General features: G+C 46.8%; 2 protein-coding genes across 2 annotated transcripts in view; both read right to left on the bottom strand.

Moving 5' to 3' along the window:
• Positions 1–3748: 3748 nt before the first annotated feature.
• On the bottom strand, positions 3749–4783 carry LOC143956916 (C3a anaphylatoxin chemotactic receptor-like). Its single transcript, XM_077467083.1, has one exon. It carries the CDS (start codon positions 4781–4783, stop codon positions 3821–3823), a length of 963 nt encoding a protein of 320 aa, XP_077323209.1. The 3' UTR covers positions 3749–3820.
• Positions 4784–14467: 9684 nt separating this feature from the next.
• The window catches only part of LOC143956915 (C3a anaphylatoxin chemotactic receptor-like), a 137357-nt gene continuing 128251 nt past the window's right edge, over positions 14468–23573 (bottom strand). The window contains exon 2 of the mRNA XM_077467082.1: positions 14468–15602. Within this exon, the coding sequence (XP_077323208.1) occupies positions 14643–15602 (960 nt within the window). The 3' untranslated portion in view covers positions 14468–14642. The remainder of the gene's footprint in view (positions 15603–23573) is intronic.

Genomic DNA, 23573 nt, shown 5'->3' with positions numbered 1-23573 from the left:
GGAGGCCAGGTAGACGTCCCTGAAGATATGCATATTCAGGGATCACCTAAAGGTGGACAGAGTCGGAGACATAAAGGTAGATGGGGGTTGGAAGTTCTAGAACATGGGAGAAGTTTTGCCAGTGGTGGCTGGTGTTTTTTTTTTTTTTTTGAGGGGGGCAGCAAACAATCCACATATCTCCCCCCTGGGTCACGGGCAGCACCCCCCTCACCCAGGTCAGTCAGTCAGTCAGTGGCGGGTGGTGGCGGCCTCTCTCTGTGCTGCGGGCAGCTGCTTCCTCACTTCCTTTGTGTCTCCTAATGGCAGCCAATCCGATCGGATCTCCTTTTCGGCCAATCGGGTGACGGGTCTCAGGACCCGCTTCCTGATTGGCCGGGAGGAGAATCAGTGTTACAATAGCGAATATTCATTCACTATTGTCACACAACTGCATCCGGAGCCCACCCTTTTTTGAAGCTTATTAGAGGCTCTGGCTCTAATCATGTGCTTAAAAAAATAAAAAACAAAACCCTATTGGAATACAAGCGACCGGCCAAAGGCATTGATGGGGGGGGGGGGCGGGGGGCTATGGAGGGGCTGCCACTGGGTTTTTTAGAGGTCTTAGAAGTCTTGGAGATGAGCATGGGAGGAGATGATGTTCAAGCTAGAGAGAAGGAGGTGTTGGATGGAGCACAGAGGGTGATATTTTGAGACAAGGTTGGTAATGTAGTTCAGGGCAGAGTAATGGATGGCTTTGTATGTTGTTGTTAGTATTTTGAATTGTATTCTTGGTGGAAGGCAGTGGATTGGCAGAGAGGGGTGGTGGATACTGAGTGGAAGCCAGTGGAGGGATTGGCAGAGAGGGGTGGAGGACACTAAATGGAATCCAGTGGAGGGTTTGGGAGAGAGGGGTGGAGGACACTAAATGGAAGCCAGCGGTGTTATTGGCAGAGAAGGGTGGAGGACACTGAATGGAAGCCAGCGGAGTTATTGGCAGAGATGGGTGAAGGACACTGAATGGAGGCCAGTGGAGTTATTGGCAGAGAGAGGTGGAGGACACTGAATGGAAGCCAGTGGAGGGATTGGCAGAGAGGGGTAGAGGACACTGAATGGAAGCCAGCGGAGGGATTGCCAGAGATGGGTGAAGGACACTGAATGGAAACCAGTGGAGGGATTGGCAGAGAGGGGTGGAGGACACTAAATGGAAGCCAGCGGAGTGATTGGCAGAGAGGGGTGGAGGACACTGAATGGAAGCCAGTGGAGGGATTGGCAGAGAGGGGTGGAGGACACTGAATGGAGGTGAGTGGAGGGATTGGTAGAGAGGGGTGGAGGACACTAAATGGAAGCCAGCGGAGGGATTGGCAGAGAGGGGTGGAGAAGACTGAATGGAAGCCAGTGGAGGGATTGGCAGAGATGGGTGAAGGACACTGAATGGAAACCAGTGGAGGGATTGGCAGAGAGGGGTGGAGGACACTAAATGGAAGCCAGCGGAGTGATTGGCAGAGAGGGGTGGAGGACACTGAATGAAAGTCAGTGGAGGGATTGGCAGAGAGGGGTGGAGGACACTAAATGGAAGCCAGCGGAGGGATTGGCAGAGAGGGGTGGAGGACACTGAATGAAAGTCAGTGGAGGGATTGGCAGAGAGGGGTGGAGGACACTAAATGGAAGCCAGCGGAGGGATTGGCAGAGAGGGGTGGAGGACACTGAATGGAGGTCAGTGGAGGGATTGGCAGAGAGGGGTGGAGGACACTGCATGGAAGCCAGTGGAGGGATTGGCAGAGATGGGTGAAGGACACTGAATAGAAGCCAGTGGAGGGATTGGCAGAGAGGGGTGGAGGACACTGAATAGAAGCCAGTGGAGGGATTGGTAGAGAGGGGTGGAGGACACTGAATAGAAGCCAGTGGAGGGATTGGCAGAGAGGGGTGGAGGACACTGAATGGAAGCCAGCAGAGGGATTGGCAGAGAGGGGTGGAGGACACTGAATAGAAGCCAGTGGAGGGATTGGCAGAGAGGGGTGGAGGACACTGAATGGAAGCCAGCGGAGGGATTGGCAGAGAGAGAGGTGGAGAACACTGAATGGAAGCCAGTGGAGGGATTGGCAGAGAGAAGTAGAGGACATTAAATTGAAGTGGGTGAATGAGGATCTTGGTGGTTTCATTAGTTAAAAAGGGGAGAATTGAGAGATGTTGCGCCGGTGATGTCTACAAGCTTTTCACAACCATTGGCTTTGGGGCTGAAAGGTCAGAGTCTAGGTTTACACCTAGGCATGGGGGGAGGGATTGATGGCTGCATTATTGATCTTGATGGAAAAGTCATGGAGGGGGGCACAGGCGGGAGGGAATATTATGAGCTCGGGTTTAGAGAGATTCAGTTTAAGGAAGCGGTGTGACTCTGACATCCATGCTGATATGTCCGCTAGTAGTTAGTAATGCGAGAGGAGGCTGAAGGAGTGAGATGAGGAGTAGACAGATTTGGGTGTCATCGGCATAGAGATGGTACTGAGCTGGCTCTTCAGAGTGTTGGTTTCACCCTTCAGAGGGATTTATTTATTTATTTACTATTGAGCTCGCTTTTACAATTTCTTTTTACTGCTCTATAGAGACCTGCTGAAAGCCGGTCCTGCAAGTTCTTGCAGGGCTGTCCCAAAAAAGAGGACCCCCCCCCCTCCCTGGTTGGAGAAAGGAAAAAGACCCAAAGGTCACAGAGCGGACATAGGAGCCGCATCCGCCGCATCACGATGAGGAGGAGAGCCGCCACCTCCCGCTGAGGGGGAGAGCCGCCGAGGAGGAGAGCCCCATCACTGCCGGCCATTGGGGGGGTTAGTGAAGTGACAACCAAGCCGAGGGACATGCCTGGCTGCATTTGATGGGCACAAGTGGCTGCATTTGATGGGCACAAGTGGCTGCATATACTGGGCACAAGTGGCTGCATTTGACGAGCCCAAGTGGCTGCATTTGACGGCACAAATGGCTGCCATATGATGGGGCACAATAGCTGCATTTGATGGGCACAGTGAGGCTGCAATTGATGGGTTCAGTATTTTTCAGTTTCTTTGCGCCCCCCCCCCCCCAAAAAAAATTTTGACCACCAACCGTCACTACTGCTTGTACATGTATATTTGAGGAACATTTTTTAGGGCTTATGGAGGAAACAATCAACCAGGATACCCCAACCTGACCAAACGGATTTTGCCCCTAGAGCATGGGTGCTCGAACTGTGCCCTCCAGCTGTTGCAGAACTACGAAGCAATATAAGGCTGACAAGTACATTTGCGAATTCCAAAGGCAGAGGCATGATGGGACTTGGAGTTTCACAACAGCTAGAGGGCCACAGGTTGGACACCCATTCCCTAGAGGCAAGCCTGTAATTACTTTTCATTGGACTGTAACTGACTGAATTGGCTGAAGCTAATTTGCAAAATGTAAAATGTAGGACTTTGCTCTATCTTCTTGCTCCTTGGGCAATAAAGGTGAGGCTTTCCTATCTTGGTAGGGGGGGGGGGGGATACCAGGCACTTGAGAAAGTTGTCCCTGAAGACCAGGGTTTTCATAAGCATGGGATATATCAATGCGATTTAAGCACGTAGGTTCGGAAGCCTAGACCTTATGTGTGTGCCGCCAACGCCCATTGGCCGCGTCAGTCAAACAGCAGTAGGCCTCGATGACATGTGACTTGTACAAGATATCTGCCCATGTACAGCCACCTTAGAATGCCCTGATAAGATTTCCTGTAGTTGCAGTTGACCACAATCACTAGTCTACAGATTCTTAAGCATTCACACGGAGGTCTTCCTTCAATTGTCTTGGCAATCATCCTTTGGCACATTTTACAATGAGATCTTCACTGTAGCGGCACGTTGTCCGCTCCAATGTGCTGATTGCTCTCAGGTGGTGTTTTTGATAGGCTTTCAGTAAGTGTACTTTGCATGAGCTCTGAAATAGAATGTTTCACCTTATCCTTCATATCTTTCCCCATGAAGACATAGAGAATTGGGTTGATGCAACTATTGAACATGGCCAGAGACAGTGAGAACAGATCTAGGATGAGCGCTACATGACTTACAGTGAATAGCAGGACTACACCCATGATGTGGTAGGGGGCCCAGGTGATAAAAAATGCGACTATGATCCCTAAAGACACCTTGATGATTTTATTACCAACTTCTGTAGCTCTTCTATTGTGTAATATAAAAGCCACAGAAATGTAACAGGCAGAAATGATTAGGAATGGAAGCAGAAAACCAAAAACTATATTAATGTAAGTGGTGGGCTCTATTATGTGCTCTTCAGAATAGCAAAGAGTTTTGTTGTCAGAAGTGTAGATTTTTTGGTACAGGACTTTAGGTAGACACATCAGGAAGGACATCATCCAAATAGCCAAGCAGGTCATCCACGCCGTTCGTACTCCTCGGTGATTTCGGGCCCAAATGGGTTGGACAACCAGGATGCAACGGTCAACACTGATAGCCACCAAGGTGAAGACGCTGGTGAACATGTTCAATGGAACAACGAAGTGAATCATCTTGCAGAGCACGGGACCGTACAGCCATTCTCCGTAGAAGTACTGCACTATAGTGAATGGGAGAAACAAGCAGCAGATAATATCGGCCACAGCAAGGTTCCAAAACCAAATGGTAGTCATGGTCCGCTTCATCTTCACTCCGGTAACCCAGAGCACCAGAGCATTGCCGGGGACGCCCACGAGGGTCGTGAAAGATAAGAGTATGATAGTAAACAAATGCTCATGGGTGTAAAAGCCCTTTGATTCCGTCTCATCACTGACGTTGGACATCTGTAAAGACATCAAAAGTTATTGCATCCATGTGGTTATCGTCCAATCAGATTTCATTAAATGTAATATAAAGTAAAAGATTATTTCTGGTCATGATGGATTTCCGTAACTAGTGATGAGCCCATGACAGGAGGCCCAGTTAGCTGCGGCCACGGAATTCATCAACCTCACATAACAAGGGAAACAGTCTTTTAACATAAAGGAGCGGGGATGCTGGTGACATCATTGACCCATTATGGCCACATGGACATATACTGTTCATTAGCATTGTCCACAATGATGTCACCAACATGCCTGCCCCTTTGTTACATGCGGGGGTGGGGAATTCCATGACCACAACCGATTAGGGGTGGCAGCCTGCTGTCATGTGACAGTCTCATGTGAGTTTGGGCCAAACTGAGTTCAGTGCAAACCCACGTGAGACTGTCACATGACAGGAAGCCCAATCATCTTGTGGGTGGGGCCAGGAGTAGGATACCCAGGTTAAGGAAGCAGCTTACACAGAATCCACAAAGGGTTAACAGTGATTGTATTTCGAAGTATGCAAGTTAAGGATAACAAGGTTTTGTTCAGAACACAGATGCTAACACTAGTATCGTTACATATGGCAACAGGTGCAGTATCTCTCACTGTAACAGGTGAAGTATTGTGTGCAGTAACAGGTGAAGTATCACTTGCAGTAACACGTGCAGTATTACATGGAGTAACAGGTGCAGTATCGCACTGGGTAACAGACGCAATATCACACAGAGCAACAGGTGCAGTATCGCTTGCAGTAACAGGTGCGGTATCGATTGCAATAACAGGTGCAGTATTACACGCAGTAACAGGTGCAGCATTGCTTGCAGTAGCAGGTGCAGTATTACACGCAGTAACAGGTGCAGCATTGCTTGGAGTACGTGAGACTAGGATTGTTGGAGGGGGGGGGTTATAAGAGGGGACCCCCATCCAGATATACAGGAATTTGCCTCCCTGCTCTCTCCAGTTATAGAAGACCCCCAGCCAGTAGGACTGCAGGGAGGGTGATAAGGCGGCCCCTATCCAGGAACATAGGAACTCCCCTTCCTCCCCCACAAGTAAACAAAGACCCCCAGCTAGGAGGAATGTAGGGGTGATAAGGGGGACCCCCATCCAGGAATAGGTGAGGGGTGATCGGAGGGGACCTTGCTAACCCCCCTCTAGTGGCTCTATACTGGTGAAGACATTCGGAGAGATACACACACAGCAGATAAGGAGGAAAGAATCTCCCTACAGCTCCGATATCTGATGGAGCTGTGGGCTGTCACTGCTGCTTCTACTCCTTGCTCTGTCCCCCAATGTCTGTCTAATTTATATATACACAGTGCCTTGAGAAAGTATTCACCCCCCTTGAACTTTTCAACCTTTTGCCACATTTCAGGCTTCAAACATAAAGATATAAAATTTTTTTTTTTTTTGAAGAATCACCAACAAGTGGGACACAATTGTGAAGTGGAACGAAATCTATTGGATTTTCGAAACTTTTTTAACTAATAAAAAAATGAAAAGGGGGGCGTGCAAAATGATTCGGCCCCCTTGTGTTAATACTTTGTAGAGCCGCCTTTTGCTGCGATTACAGCTGCAAGTCGCTTGGGGTGTCTCTATCAGTTTTGCACATCGAGAGACTGAAATTCTTGCCCATTCTTCCTTGCAAAACAGCTGGAGCTCAGTGAGGTTGGATGGAGAGCGTTTGTGAACAGCAGTTTTCAGCTCTTTCCACAGATTCTCGATTGGATTCAGGTCTGGACTTTGACTTGGCCATTCTAACACCTGGATACGTTTATTTGTGAACCATTCCTTTGTAGATTTTGCTGTATGTTTGGGATCATTGTCTTGTTGGAAGATAAATCTCCGTCCCAGTTTCAGGTCTTTTGCAGACTCCAACAGGTTTTCATCCAGAATAGTCCTGTATTTGGCTGCATCCATCTTCCCCTCAATTTTAACCATCTTCCCTGTCCCTGCTGAAGAAAAGCAGGCCCAAACCATGATGCTGCCACCACCATGTGTGACAGTGGGGATGGTGTGTTGAGGGTGATGAGCTGTGTTGCTTTTACGCCAAACATATCGTTTTGCATTGTGGGCAAAAAGTTGGATTTTGGTTTCATGTGACCAGAGCACCTTCTTCCACATGTTTGGTGTGTCTCCCAGGTGGCTTGTGGCAAACTTTAGACGAGACTTTTTATGGATATCTTTGAGAAATGGCTTTCTTCTTGCCACTCTTCCATAAAGGGCAGATTTATGCAGTGTACGACTGATTGTTGTCCTATGGACAGACTCTCCCACCTCAGCTGTAGTTCTCTGCAGTTCATCCAGAGTGATCATGGGCCTCTTGGCTGCATCTCTGATCAGTCTTCTCCTTGTCTGAGCTGAAAGTTTAGAGGGACGGCCAGGTCTTGGTAGATTTGCAGTGGTCTGATACTCCTTCCATTTCAAAATGATCGCTTGCACAGTGCTCCTTGGGATGTTTAAAGCTTGGGAAATCTTTTTGTATCCAAATCCGGCTTTAAACTTCTCCACAACAGTATTACGGACCTGCCTGGTGTGTTCCTTGGTCTTCATGATGCTCTCTGCGCTTTCAACAGAACCCTGAGACTATCACAGAGCAGGTGCATTTATACAGAGACTTGATTACACACAGGTGGATTCTATTTATCACCATCAGTCATTTAGGACAACATTGGATCATTCAGAGATCCTCGCTGAACTTCTGGAGTGAGTTTGCTGCACTGAAAGTAAAGGGGCCGAATAATTTTGCACGCACCACTTTTCAGTTTTTTATTTGCTAAAAAAGTTTAAAAAATCCAATAGATTTCGTTCCACTTCACAATTGTGTCCCACTTGTTGGTGATTCTTCACAAAAAATAAAAATGTTATATCTTTATGTTTGAAGCCTGAAATGTGGCAAAAGGTTGAAAAGTTCAAGGGGGCCGAATACTTTCGCAAGGCACTGTATGTGTATGTATATATATATAATTTTTTTTTTTTATATTTATTTATTTATTTTGTATATAAGTAAATATGTTTTTTATTATGTTTGTAAGATTTTTAATAAACAAAAATTTACACCACTCCTGGAGGCAGTGCAGGTAGACCGGTAGTAGCTGAAAGATCCCGGAGATGGCAAAGAGGATGATAAAAGGTTAACTTTTTAATTTATGGAATAAAATCAGCGCTGGTTTTTATGATATTGAATTAAACATATGACCACCCAATATAGTTTTTTCACCCATCCCCAATTTACCAATAACACCACCAATAGAAGAGGACAATGCGACTGTACCGGGGGGGGGGGCTACTAGTAAGTAAGAAACATGTACAACAATATACGATAAAAGAAATCTCACTTTTATTGTCACAAATTGTTTTTTCTCTTTCAACGATGTTTATAGAGTAGAGAGACAGAGTAAGTAGACAGAGATTACAAGTGTCAGTATACATAACAACACACAGCATATCCTTCACATAACCATTAATCATTCATTTATAATTTATTATAGGTATTCCCATAGCTGCTCCTGATGAGTGGAATTAATCCACGAAACGCGTTGAGCTTTCATATTCAATGTCATGTCACAGTAACCATGTGCATATCGTTGGCTTTCAATTGTTTGAGTCTTCAATTAATTTAATATAATACTTATTATGTGTACATAATTTGGGCGCACTGCGGATGTCATTATTAATCATGTGTTACATTGTTTATTATGCAACCAATTTTACGATTATGCGATTTATTAATCATGTTTTACCTTCTCTGTACCATACTTATTGATATAATATGAATATCATCTATTGCACTCAATTGCTCAATTTTGTCACTAATAAATACCATGTTTACCTTTATTGAATGTTTCATCCTCAGTGCTGTGCTTCATATAAAGTCCCATTGCCCCTTCTGCCCTCATTCCCCCTTCTTTTTATATAATCAGGGGTGGAAACCTGTGTACTGGACAGCCATGGCCTCATATAAAGTCACAACAATTCTTTCTTTCTAATGTAGTATTCTTTAATGTGTTCTTTTTTTTTTTGGGGCTTCTCAGTGGGGTGTTTGTTGAACCTTATGAACAAAAAAGTGAACCATGAAATGACAGCAAAACATACACCGGGGTATAGTAATGGTCGTCCTTCACAGAGGAAGGGCCTCAAACCCTGAACTACCTGTGCCGCAAGGCTCCTGGCAGGGGCAAGGCTCCTCTAATAGTATATACAGTATATCTCCACTAATAGTCTATACAGTATATCTCTCCTCTAATAGTATATACAGTATATATCTCCTCTAATAGTATATACAGTATATCTCCTTTAATTGTATATACAGTATATATCCCCTCTAATAGTATATACAGTATATCTCCTCTAATAGTATATCCAGTATATATCCCCTCTAATAGTATATACAATATATCTCCTCTAATAGTATATACAGTATTTATCCCTTCTAATAGTATATACAGTATATCCCTTCTAATAGTATATACAGTATATCTCCTCAATAGTATATACAGTATATATCCCCTCTAATAGTATACAATCGGATTTTCCGACAACTTTGTCCGACCGTGTGTATGCAACATCCCTTTCGGACCTCGTCCGGGATTAATCCGTCGGAATAACTCCGACGGATTTGGTCGTCAGAATCTCCGACCGTGTGTACAAGGGCCAATAGTATATACAGTATATATCTCCTCTAATAGTATATACAGTGTATCTCTTCTAATAGTATATACAGTATATATCCTCTCTAATAGTATATACAGTATATATCCCCTCTAATAGTATATATCCCCTCTAATAGTATATACGGTGTATCTCTTCTAATAGTATATACAGTGTATCTCCTCTAATAGTATATACAGTATATATCTCTTCTGTCTGTTATTCTCAGAGTGGATTCGATATTTTGCTCCCTAACCATATAGTTGGTGATTTATATTTACCACTTCATATAGAGATATTTAAGAATAAATTGCCTTTTTTTAAACTTTACATATTAACTAAATTATACACCACACTTTTTTGAAGGTTATTAACCGATTAATCGAAACAATAAATCGATTATGAAAATAATTGTTAGTTGCCGCCCTAGTTCTGTGTAATGATGGGGTAGTAAGGGGGAGGGGATCCTGTGTAATAATGAGGGGAGTATGGCGGAGGGGTCCTTTGTAATAATGAGGGGAGTATGGCGGAGGGGTCCTGTGTAATAATGAGGGGAGTATGGCGGAGGGGTCCTTTGTAATAATGAGGGGGAGTATGGCGGAGGGGTCCTTTGTAATAATGAGGGGGAGTATGGCGGAGGGGTCCTGTGTAATAATGAGGGGAGTATGGCGGAGGGGTCCTGTGTAATAATGAGGGGAGTATGGCGGAGGGGTCCTTTGTAATAATGAGGGGGAGTATGGCGGAGGGGTCCTGTGTAATAATGAGGAGAGTATGGCGGAGGGATCCTGTGTAATTATTAGGGGAGTATGGCGGAGGGGTCCTGTGTAATAATGAGGGGAGTATGGCGGAGGGGTCCTTTGTAATAATAAGGGGGAGTATGGCAGAGGGGTCCTGTGTAATAATGACGGGGAGTATGGAGGAGGGGTCCTTTGTAATAATGAGGGGAGTATGGCAGAGGGGTCCTGTGTAATAATGGGGGGTGTATGGCGGAGGGATCCTGTGTAATAATGAGGGGAGTATGGCGGAGGGGTCCTGTGTAATAATGGGGGGAGTATGGCGGAGGGGTCCTTTGTAATAATGAGGGGAGTATGGCAGAGGGGTCCTGTGTAATAATGGGGGGTGTATGGCGGAGGGGTCCTGTGTAATAATGAGGGGAGTATGGCGGAGGGGTCCTGTGTAATAATGGGGGGAGTATGGCGGAGGGGTCCTTTGTAATAATGAGGGGAGTATGGCAGAGGGGTCCTGTGTAATAATGACGGGGAGTATGGAGGAGGGGTCCTTTGTAATAATGAGGGGAGTATGGCGGAGGGGTCCTGTGTAATAATGACGGGGAGTATGGAGGAGGGGTCCTTTGTAATAATGAGGGGAGTATGGCAGAGGGGTCCTGTGTAATAATGACGGGGAGTATGGAGGAGGGGTCCTTTGTAATAATGAGGGGAGTATGGCAGAGGGGTCCTGTGTAATAATGGGGGGTGTATGGCGGAGGGATCCTGTGTAATAATGAGGGGAGTATGGCGGAGGGGTCCTGTGTAATAATGAGGGGAGTATGGCGGAGGGGTCCTGTGTAATAATGGGGGGAGTATGGCGGAGGGGTCCTGTGTAATAATGGGGGGAGTATGGCGGAGGGGTCCTGTGTAATAATGGGGGGAGTATGGCGGAGGGGTCCTGTGTAATAATGGGGGGAGTATGGCGGAGGGGTCCTGTGTAATAATGAGGGGAGTATGGCGGAGGGGTCCTGTGTAATAATGAGGGGAGTATGGTGGAGGGGTCCTGTGTAATAATGAGGGGAGTATGGCGGAGGGGTCCTGTGTAATAATGAGGGGAGTATGGCGGAGGGGTCCTTTGTAATAATAAGGGGGAGTATGGCGGAGGGGTCCTGTGTAATAATGAGGGGAGTATGGCGGAGGGGTCCTGTGTAATAATGAGGGGAGTATAGCGGAGGGGTCCTGTGTAATTATTAGGGGAGTATGGCGGAGGGGTCCTGTGTAATAATGAGGGGAGTATGGCGGAGGGGTCCTGTGTAATAATGAGGGGAGTATGGCGGAGGGGTCCTTTGTAATAATGAGGGGGAGTATGGAGGAGGGGTCCTGTGTAATAAGGAGGTGAGTATGGCGGAGGGGTCCTTTGTAATAATGAGGGGAGTATGGCGGAGGGGTCCTGTGTAATAATGAGGGGAGTATGGCGGAGGGGTCCTGTGTAATAATGAGGGGAGTATGGCAGAGGGGTCCTTTGTAATAATGAGGGGAGTATGGCGGAGGGGTCCTGTGTAATAATGAGGGGAGTATGGTGGAGGGGTCCTGTGTAATAATGAGGGGGAGTATGGCGGAGGGGTCCTGTGTAATAATGAGGGGGAGTATGGCGGAGGGGTCCTGTGTAATAATGAGGGGAGTATGGCGGAGGGGTCCTTTGTAATAATGAGGGGAGTATGGCGGAGGGGTTCTGTGTAATAATGAAGGGAGTATGGCGGAGGGGTTCTGTGTAATAATGAGGGGAGTATGGCGGAGGGGTTCTGTGTAATAATGAGGGGAGTATGGCGGAGGGGTCCTGTGTAATAATGAGGGGGAGTATGGCGGAGGGGTCCTGTGTAATAATGAGGGGGAGTATGGCGGAGGGGTCCTTTGTAATAATGAGGGGAGTATGGCGGAGGGGTTCTGTGTAATAATGAAGGGAGTATGGCAGAGGGGTTCTGTGTAATAATGAGGGGAGTATGGCAGAGGGGTCCTGTGTAATAATGAGGGGAGTATGGCAGAGGGGTCCTGTGTAATAATGAGGGGAGTATGGCGGAGGGGTTCTGTGTAATAATGAAGGGAGTATGGCGGAGGGGTTCTGTGTAATAATGAAGGGAGTATGGCAGAGGGGTCCTGTGTAATAATGAGGGGAGTATGGCGGAGGGGTTCTGTGTAATAATGAAGGGAGTATGGCAGAGGGGTTCTGTGTAATAATGAGGGGAGTATGGCGGAGGGGTTCTGTGTAATAATGAGGGGAGTATGGCGGAGGGGTCCTTTGTAATAATGAGGGGAGTATGGCGGAGGGGTCCTGTGTAATAATGAGGGGGAGTATGGCGGAGGGGTCCTGTGTAATAATAAGGGGAGTATGGCAGAGGGGTCCTGTGTAATAATGGGGGGTGTATGGCGGAGGGGTCCTGTGTAATAATGAGGGGAGTATGGTGGAGGGGTCCTGTGTAATAATGAGGGGAGTATGGCGGAGGGGATCCTGTGTAATAATGAGGGGAGTATGGCGGAGGGGTTCTGTGTAATAATGGGGGGAGTATGGCGGAGGGATCCTGTGTAATAATGAGGGGAGTATGGCGGAGGGGATCCTGTGTAATAATGAGGGGAGTATGGCGGAGGGGATCCTGTGTAATAATGAGGGGAGTATGGAGGAGGGGTCCTGTGTAATAATGAGGGGAGTATGGCGGAGGGGTCCTTTGTAATAATGAAGGGAGTATGGCGGAGGGGTCCTGTGTAATAATGAGGGGAGTATGGCGGAGGGGATCCTGTGTAATAATGAGGGGAGTATGGCGGAGGGGTCCTGTGTAATAATGAGGGGAGTATGGCGGAGGGGTCCTGTGTAATAATGAGGGGAGTATGGTGGAGGGGTCCTGTGTAATAATGAGGGGAGTATGGCGGAGGGGATCCTGTGTAATAATGAGGGGAGTATGGCGGAGGGGATCCTGTGTAATAATGAGGGGAGTATGGAGGAGGGGTCCTGTGTAATAATGAGGGGAGTATGGCGGAGGGGATCCTGTGTAATAATGAGGGGAGTATGGCGGAGGGATCCTGTGTAATAATGAGGGGAGTATGGCAGAGGGGTCCTGTGTAATAATGAGGGGGAGTATGGCAGAGGGGTCCTGTGTAATAATGAGGGGGAGTATGGCGGAGGGGTTCTGTGTAATAATGAAGGGAGTATGGCGGAGGGGTTCTGTGTAATAATGAGGGGAGTATGGCGGAGGGGTTCTGTGTAATAATGAGGGGAGTATGGCGGAGGGGTTCTGTGTAATAATGAGGGGAGTATGGCGGAGGGGTCCTTTGTAATAATGAGGGGGAGTATGGCGGAGGGGTCCTGTGTAATAATGAGGGGAGTATGGAGGAGGGGTCCTGTGTAATAATGAGGGGAGTATGGCGGAGGGGTCCTGTGTAATCATGGGGATAGTATGGGGGAAGGGATAATTTGTAATGATTGGGGTAGTATGCGGAAGGGGTCTTGTATAATGATGGAGGAGGGGAGGTCCCATGTAATAGTGCAGGTAGTATGGGGGAGGGGTCCTGTGTAGTGATGGGGATAGTATGGGGGAGGGGATCGTTTGTAATGATTGGGGTAGTATGCGGAAGGGGTCTTGTATAATAATGGAGGAGGGGGGGTCCCATTTAATGGTGCAGCTAGCATTGGGGGGGGGGGGATCCTGTGTATTCATGGGGTTTTCTTTTCAGACAAATCTATGGGTGTGTTTGTTTGTTTTTTGGGATGTTGGGGGGGGAGGCAAGAAAATATTTGTCCAGGGCCCCGTCAATATTCAAGACAGCTCCGCTGAAGTCCAAGGCTTTCATAAGCATGGGGTATGTCAATGTGATATAGCAGGCAGGTTGAGTAGCCTAAATGCAGTGCACGTGGCAGCACAGTGGTGTAGTGAGTGGCACAGTGGTGTAGTGAGTGGCACAGTGGTGTAGTGGGTAGCACTCTCGCCTAGCATTAAAAGGGTTGCTGGTTCGGATCCCAACCATGACACTACCTGCCTGGAGTTTGCATGTTCTCCCTGTGCCTGTGTGGGTTTCCTCCGGGTACTCCGGTTTCCTCCCACACTACAAAGACATGCAGGTAGATTAATTGGCTTCTGTCCAAAATTGGCCCCTAGTATATGAATGGGGACCTTGGATTGTGGGAACCTTGAGGGTAAGGACTGATGCAATGTACAGGGATAGGGACAATTGTAGACACTCACACTGGATGGACTGGTGTCTTTATGCAACCTAACTAACTATGTAACACCCATTGTGTGAGTTGGTCAAACAGCCCTGATGGCACGTGACTTGCACAAGACATCTGCCAACATATGGCTACCCAAGCATGCATGGATTTCCAGCAGCCAGTTGCTCACAAATCCCTAATACAACAAAGAAGTCTACAGGTCCTTCTAAACATTCAAGCAGAGGTCTTTCTTCGTCTTTTTGGCATAAGTCGGCATTTTACACCGAGATCCTTACTGTGGAGTCACGTCTTCGGCCGCCCGGTTTGACCTGCGAGGTGCTCCGCCGCTTGACGAGCTTTCGCTAAATGTATTTTGCATGAGTCTCGCAATAGGTTGTCTCACCTTATCCTTCATATCTTTCCCCATGAAGACATAGAGAATCGGGTTGACGCAACTATTGAACAGGGCCAGGGCCTGCGAGAACAGATCTAGGATGTCCGCCAGTTCATTTTTAGTGAATATCAGGACTACGCCCATGATGTGGTAGGGGGCCCAGGTGATGAAAAATGCGACTATGATCCCTAAAGACACCTTGATGATTTTATTACCAATTTCTGTAACTCTTCTATTGTGCAATATAAAAGCCACAGAAATGTAACAGGCAGAAATGATTAGGAATGGAAGCAGAAAACCAAAAACCATATAGATGTAAGTGGTGGGCTCTGTCATGTGCGGTTCAGAAGTGCATCGAACTGACCCATTGGAAGCGGAGAAAGTTCTGTACAGGAACTTAGGTATACAGATTATGAAGGACATCATCCAAATAGCCAAGCAGGTCATCCACGCCTTTCGTACTCCTCGGTGATTTCGGGCCCAAATGGGTAGGACAACCAGGATGCACCGGTCAACACTGATAGCCACCAAGGTGAAGACGCTGGTGAACATGTTTAAAAGAATGACGAAGGGTAAACTCTTGCAGAGCACCGGACCGTACAGCCAGTTTGAGTAGAAGTACTGCACTATAATCAACGGAAGACACAAGCAGCACATGATATCGGCCACGGCAAGGTTCCAAAACCAAATGGTAATCACGGTCCGCTTCATCTTCACTCCGGTAACCCAAAGCACCAGAGCATTGCCGGGGACGCCCACGAGGGTCGTGAAAGAGAAAACCAGGACATTGAACAAATGCGCATGGTTGTAAAAGGTGGGTGGTTCCGTCACATCACTGACGTTGGACATCTTGTTCTCCTGTAAAAACATAAAAGTTTTTGCATCCATGTGGTTACTATTCAATCAGACGTTATCGAAATGTAACATAAAGTATAAGGTTATGACTGGTCTTGATGAAGTTCTGTGACTAACGATAAGCTAAAGTTTGGTCCAAAGCCATGGGAGACAAGGAGGCCCAATCAGCTGCAGCCTTGGAGTTCCTCCACTCTGCAACCGCACGCAACAAAAGGGGGTGCTGGTGACATCATTGACCCCTTTATGGCCACATGGTTATATATTGTCCAAATATGGCCATGCTAGGTCAATGATGTCATCACTATGGCTGCCCCTTTGTTACATGCGGGGTTGGGGGGGGGTGGGGAATTCCATGACCACAGCTGATTGAGATGGCGGCTTGCTGTCATGTGACAGTCTCACGCGAGTTCAGGCCAAACTGAGTTCAGCGCAAACCCACGTGAAACAGTCACATGACAGGAGGCCCAATCAGCTTGTGAAATAAGGTACCAAAGTCAAGGAAGAAGGAAATACAACGTGCATGAAGGTTTAACAGTTCATGTATTTAGAAGAATGCAAGTTAAAGGATGAAAAGTTTTTTTTACAGAACACAGATGCCAACACTAGCGTTTTTACTTATGGTAACAAGTGTAGAACACAGGTGGTCACATGTACAAGAATGATGGCAGTAACAGGTGCAGTATCGCTCGCAGTAACAGGTGCAGTATCGCTGGCAGTAACAGGTACAGTATCGCTCGCAGTAACAGGTGCAGTATCGCTCGCAGTAACAGATGCAGTATCGCTCGCAGTAACAGGTGCAGTATCGCTCTCAGTAACATGTGCAGTATCGCTCTCAGTAACAGGTGCAGTATCGCTCACAGTAACAGGTGCGGTATCACTCGCAGTAACAGGTGCAGTATCGCTCGCAGTAACAGGTGCAGTATCGCTCGCAGTCACAGGTGCAGTATCACTCGCAGTAACAGGTGCAGTATTGCTCGCAGTAACAGGTGCAGTATCGCTTGCAGTCACAGGTGCAGTATCGCTCGCAGTAACAGGTGCAGTATCGCTCGCAGTAACAGGTGCAGTATCGCTCTCAGTAACAGGTGCAGTATCGCTGGCAGTAACAGGTGCAGTATCGCTCTCAGTAACAGGTGCAGTATCGCTCACAGTAACAGGTGCAGTATCGCTCGCAGTAACAGGTGCAGTATCGCTCACAGTAACAGGTGCGGTATCACTCGCAGTAACAGGTGCAGTATCGCTCGCAGTAACAGGTGCAGTATCGCTCGCAGTCACAGGTGCAGTATCACTCGCAGTAACAGGTGCAGTATTGCTCGCAGTAACAGGTGCAGTATCGCTTGCAGTCACAGGTGCAGTATCGCTCGCAGTAACAGGTGCAGTATCGCTCGCAGTAACAGGTGCAGTATCGCTCTCAGTAACAGGTGCAGTATCGCTCGCAGTAACAGGTGCAGTATCGCTCTCAGTAACAGGTGCAGTATCGCTCGCAGTCACAGGTGCAGTATCGCTCGCAGTCACAGGTGCAGTATCGCTCTCAGTAACAGGTGCAGTATCGCTCGCAGTAACAGGTGCAGTATCGCTCTCAGTAACAGGTGCAGTATCGCTCACAGTAACAGGTGCAGTATCGCTCGCAGTAACAGGTGCAGTATCGCTCACAGTAACAGGTGCGGTATCACTCGCAGTAACAGGTGTAGTATCGCTCGCAGTAACAGGTGCAGTATCGCTCGCAGTAACAGGTGCAGTATCCCTCTCAGTAACAGATGCAGTATCGCTCGCAGTCACAGGTGCAGTATCGCTCTCAGTAACAGGTGCAGCATCGCTCGCAGTAACAGGTGCAGTATCGCTCACAGTAACAGGTGCGGTATCACTCGCAGTAACAGGTGCAGTATCGCTCGCAGTAACAGGTGCAGTATCGCTCACAGTAACAGGTGCAGTATCGCTCGCAGTAACAGGTGCAGTATCGCTCACAGTAACAGGTGCGGTATCACTCGCAGTAACAGGTGCAGTATCGCTCGCAGTAACAGGTGCAGTATCGCTCGCAGTCACAGGTGCAGTATCGCTCGCAGTAACAGATGCAGTATTGCTCGCAGTAACAGGTGCAGTATCGCTTGCAGTCACAGGTGCAGTATCACTCGCAGTAACAGGTGCAGTATCGCTCGCAGTAACAGGTGCAGTATCGCTCGCAGTAACAGGTGCAGTATCGCTCGCAGTAACAGGTGCAGTATCGCTCGCAGTAACAGGTGCAGTATCGCTCGCAGTAACAGGTGCAGTATCGCTCACAGTAACAGGTGCAGTATCGCTCGCAGTAACAGGTGCAGTATCGCTCACAGTAACAGGTGCGGTATCACTCGCAGTAACAGGTGCAGTATCGCTCGCAGTAACAGGTGCAGTATCGCTCGCAGTCACAGGTGCAGTATCGCTCGCAGTAACAGATGCAGTATTGCTCGCAGTAACAGGTGCAGTATCGCTTGCAGTCACAGGTGCAGTATCACTCGCAGTAACAGGTGCAGTATCGCTCGCAGTAACAGGTGCAGTATCGCTCGCAGTAACAGGTGCAGTATCGCTCGCAGTAACAGGTGCAGTATCGCTCGCAGTAACAGGTGCAGTATCGCTCGCAGTCACAGGTGCAGTATCGCTCGCAGTAACAGGTGCAGTATCGCTCTCAGTAACAGGTGCAGTATCGCTCGCAGTAACAGGTGCAGTATCGCTCGCAGTAACAGGTGCAGTATCGCTCGCAGTAACAGGTGCAGTATCGCTCGCAGTCACAGGTGCAGTATCGCTCGCAGTAACAGGTGCAGTATCGCTCTCAGTAACAGGTGCAGTATCGCTCGCAGTCACAGGTGCAGTATCGCTCGCAGTAACAGGTGCAGTATCGCTCTCAGTAACAGGTGCAGTATCGCTCGCAGTCACAGGTGCAGTATCGCTCGCAGTCACAGGTGCAGTATCGCTCGCAGTCACAGGTGCAGCATCGCTTATAGTAACAGGTGCAGTATCGCTCGCAGTAACAGGTGCAGCATCGCTGATAGTAACAGGTGCAGTATCGCTCGCAGTAACAGGTGCAGCATCGCTGGCAGTAACCATCGTGCATGCAGCCATCGCTGTTTATATTTCTCTTGTGGAAGCTGATGCCAGAGTTAAGTATATGACCTTTCCTTGGGAACAAGAGTGTATGTTTGAGCCTTGTTATTTTGTGTTTTATGTAACTTTCGGATTTTTTCCCTTGTTGATGTAGCCTAAAGTGTGTGTCTTAGGTTAGCTGTGCATTCTCAATTGTTTGGTTTTCTATCGAAGAAATCTTGATTAGTGCTGGTTTTGGCGGGAACAGCAAAGGCATTTCAAATGTTTGTTTTACCATTGTGTTGTCGGACATTTTGTTGTAGTCACCATGTGGCCGGGGCTTTCACCTGCCATTTTGTCGTGGCCCGGTTTTCGTTTGCTGCAATTGCCATTTTGTGTCTGCTGTGTTTTGGGTGGAATTGCTCTGCTTTTGGGCCAGGTTTTCTAAGTTTAGTGTGAGTAGTACGGTCTGTTCTGTGTTAAAAAGCTGATTTTGGTTTGCAGAGGCGCAGTTTTGGTCTTTTTATAGGGGAGAAACCGCATTTGAAGGATTTTATACTGTTTAGCCTGTAAATCATCCCAGAATGGAAATTTCTCCGATTTCAGGGGGTGAAACATCAGGAACTGAGAAACTGTTTTGCATAAATGTTAAACTCACTGGTTTAAATTGTAAGTGAATTCAATCTTTTCAATCGTTTAGCTATTTTTGTACTTTTTACATTGTGCACAATTGCGTTTTTTTGTATTTTGGTTTTAACCACTTCAGCCCCGGACCAATTGTCTAAGCCTAAGGACCAGAGGTCTTTTTACAATTTCGCACTGCACTGCTTTAACTGGTAATTGCGCGGTCATGCAATGTTGTACCCAAACGAAATTTGCGTCCTTTTCTTCCCACAAATAGAGCTTTCTTTTGATGGTATTTTATTGCCTCTGCGATTTTTATTTTTTGCGATATAAATGGAAAAAGACCAAAAATTTTCAGAAAAAAAGATATTTTCTACTTTTTGTTATAAGAAAAATCGAATAAATTCAATTTTAGTCATACATTTAGGGCAAAATGTATTCAGCCACATGTCTTTAGTAAAAAAAATGTCAATAAGCGTATATTTATTGGTTTGCGCAAAAGTTATAGCGTCTACAAACTAGAGTACATTTTCTGGAATTTACACAGCTTTTAATTTATGACTGCTTATCTCATTTCTTGAGGTGCTAAAATGGCAGGGCAGTACAACCCCCCCCCCCCCCAAATGACCCCATTTTGGAAAGTAGACACCCCCAAGGAAATTGCTGAGGGGCATGTTGAGCCCATTGAATATTTATTTTTTGTCCCAAGTGATTGAATAATGACACAAAAAAATAAAAATAAAAAAGAAGTTTACAAAAAGTTGTCACTGAATGATACATTGCTCACACTACCATAGTTATATATGGAATTGCACCCCAAAATATATTCTGCTGCTTCTCCTGAGTACGGGGATACCACATATGTGGGACTTTTTGGGAGGCTAGCCGCGTACGGCACCCTGAAAACCAATCACTGCCTTCAGGATTTCTAAGGGTGCAAATTTTTGATTTCACTCCTCACTACCTATCACAGTTTCGAAGGCCATAAAATGCCAAAATAGCACAAAACCCCCCCAAATGACCCCATTTTGGAAAGTAGACACCCCAAGGAAATTGATGAGGGGCATGTTGAGCCCATTGAATATTTTTTTTTTTTGTCCCAAGTGATTGAACAATGACAAAAAAATAAAAAAATAAAAAGTTTACAAAAAGTTGTCACTAAATGATATATTGCTCACACATGCCATAGTTAAATGTGGAATTGCACCCCAAAATATATTCTGCTGCTTCTCCTGAGTACGGGGATACCACATATGTGGGACTTTTTGGGAGCCTAGCCGCGTACGGCACCCCGAAAACCAATCACTGCCTTCAGGATTTCTAAGGGTGCAAATTTTTGATTTCACTCCTCACTACCTATCACAGTTTCGAAGGTCATAAAATGCCAAGATGGCACAAAACCCCCCAAAATGACCCCATTTTGGAAAGTAGACACCCCAAGCTATTTACTGAGAGGCATGTTGAGTCCATGAAATATTTTATATTTTGCCACAAGTTGCAGGAATATTACAATTTTTTTTTTTTTTTTTGCACAAAGTTGTCACTAAATGATATATTGCTCACACATGCTATGGGCATAAGTCAAATGATACCCCAAAATAAATTCTGCTGCTTCTCCCGAGTACGGGGATACCACATGTGGGGGACTTTTTGGGAGCCTAGCCGCGTACGGGACCCCGAAAACCAAGCACTGCCTTCCGGATTTAAATCTAAAACGCTACCAAAGAAACTGTTAGCGATGGCAGGGATCAGGCCTGACTCTGCGATCGCTGCAGTTATGTGTTTAGTGTTTTGTAAGTGACAGTGATCGATCGATACTGCACTTGGGTGGGCTGGGCAGAGGGGCAAAACGCAGGTGCCAGCAGGTTTCTGGGCTGATCCCGCTAACAATGCGTTTTTTTTGGAACCCTGAACTGCTGGGGACGCTAGTATAGATCTGATCAGATCAGATATTGATCTGTTCAGATTCTATACCACTACGGGAGGTGTATGCTTTGCGTGTGGGTGTTAGCGGTACTGGCACTAACCTAGCGCTGCCTGGGGCGACGCAGACCCTGACCCTAAAACCTAATTGATATCACCCGCCGGGTGATCAGGGGGTTAAACCTTTTTTGGGTAATAAATGGTGGGTGCCCTGATGCTATAAAAAGCAAACTAACCAGAGTCACCCGTAACACTTATACGGTGATCGCTAGTTAAATTTTTATTAGGTAGTATATGGGGGTCCCTGGCGCTATATAAAAACCTGACGGGGAACCTAAATAACTAACTGGCTAACCAGCGACACCAGTGACACTTATACTGTGATCGCTGGTGAAAGGGGGTTAAGACCATTATTGGGTAGTATATCGGGGTACCTAGCTTTGTTTCAGCGAACAGTTCCCTCGTGTGTAGGCTTGTTCGACAAACTAAGTTCCGCGCATGCTCAGAAAGGATTTACACGCTGAAAGTTATAATGCAGTGTATAGGACGTCGTATTTTTCGTCCCGTCGTACGTGCCGTTCACGTCATCGCGCACGGTTTCAGCAAACTGTTCGTTCGTCGTGTGTGGGCAAGTCCGTCCATGCTAATTTTGAGTGGACTGTTTGCCGAAACTGTTTGACGGACAAAGTTGGGCGAACAGTCCCCGCGTGTGTACGCGGCCTTAGTCGTCTATATAGCGACGGAAAAACTTAATCTCAGAGCGATGGGGACAACCAGCGCCAAAAATGCGGGACCTCTCCCACCAACCCATGTACAAATTAGCAAGGGAGGGGGAGAATTTAGCGCCCATCGAGGCCCCGCACTTCTGGAGATAGTAGTCCCCGTCGAACATAAAAAAATTGTGAGTTAATAAATACTCTAAACAACATAAAACAAACTCTTGGTGCACCAAGGAGCGTTGGCTATGATGTCTAAGAAAAAAGGCTATGGCCTGAATCCCTAGAGAGTGGGGGATAGATGAATAAAGGCCACATCACAGGTAATCCACACAAAATCCGAATCCCATTTCATAGGTTGAATATCAGACAAAAGCTGCTTAGTATCTCTCAAAAAAACGGGTAAATCAGAAACCAGTGGCTGTAACTGGTAATCAACCCACTCCCCCAAGCGCTCATTCAGTGACCCAATGCCTGCCACTATAGGTCTACCTGACAAGGGTTGACAACCCTTGTGCAGCTTGGGTAAATGATGAAAAATGGGCATAATCGGGGCATCAGGGATAAACATATCTCTCTCAACTTGAGTGAAAATGCCTGCTGTGACTGCTCTATCCAAAAGTGCATTAAGATCCTTCCTAAAGGTGGACGTAGGATCCCCCTTTAACTTCAAATAAGTTTTGTCATCCGACAGTTGGCGGATTGCTTCATCCCTATACGTACATGAATCTAGCACTACAACAGAGCCCCCCTTATCGGCATTTTTTATCACAATACATTTGTTGGCACTCAGATGGGTAAGAGCCTCTTTTTCAACACTAGATAAATTATTGGGTCTGGAGCGACTTCTGCGACCGCAAGCCAGATGAGTCAGGTCTTTCTCCACTAGCTTTTGAAAAAGGTCCATGTCCTTGCCCCTGGAGCCAATCGGGTAGAAGTCTGACCTTAATCGAAAAGGGATAGTAGTGCGACCACCCAACATCTCCATAGGGGCAGGTGCAGACTCAATAGCCAAATCTTCCAAATCGCAAAGAGCACATTGATCAGAAAAGCTAGAAGGAGGGGAACAAGACTCACCCATAATGGCAGCGGTCGCAGGATCGCAATCTCCAGAATCCACAGCTGACCCATCATCAGTACCACCAAAATAATGCTTTTTCAAGGTGAGAGAACGCACAAATTTATTCATATCTAAAACTGTCCCGAATAAATCAAAATGCCTATCTGGACAAAAATTCAGTCCTTTAGACAACAGCGATATTTCAGCAGAATTCAGGACAGTGCTTGACAAATTCACCACGTTTGATGCTATTTCCGGAACCGATCTCTCAGTTTGTAACGATCTTTGGTTGCTCCATCTGTGTCTTTGACCGCCCCTTCTTGTTTTCTTGAAGGTTTCAACTTTTTCCTTTTGGTGGAACTCTGTGCACCCACGTTTAAACAGGGTGTTTTAATGACACCCAGCTGATGCTTAACATTTGTTGACCGGTCAGGTGGATCCGGAGAGGAATCGGAAGCGGTAGCGGTGGCCGCCATGTTGTCATTCAGAACCTAAAAAATAACTAGCTACCTAGCGACACTAGCAACACTAATGCAGCGATCAGTAAAATGATCGCTTAGTGACACTGGCAAAAGGGGGTGAAAGGGTTAACTAGGGGCA

Source organism: Lithobates pipiens, unplaced genomic scaffold (genome assembly GCF_037356315.1).
Source record: "Lithobates pipiens isolate NorthernLeopardFrog02 unplaced genomic scaffold, aLitPip1_a1.2 Scaffold_47, whole genome shotgun sequence".
NCBI classification, from domain to species: domain Eukaryota; kingdom Metazoa; phylum Chordata; class Amphibia; order Anura; family Ranidae; genus Lithobates; species Lithobates pipiens.
This window is presented reverse-complemented; position numbering and strand designations above follow the sequence as displayed.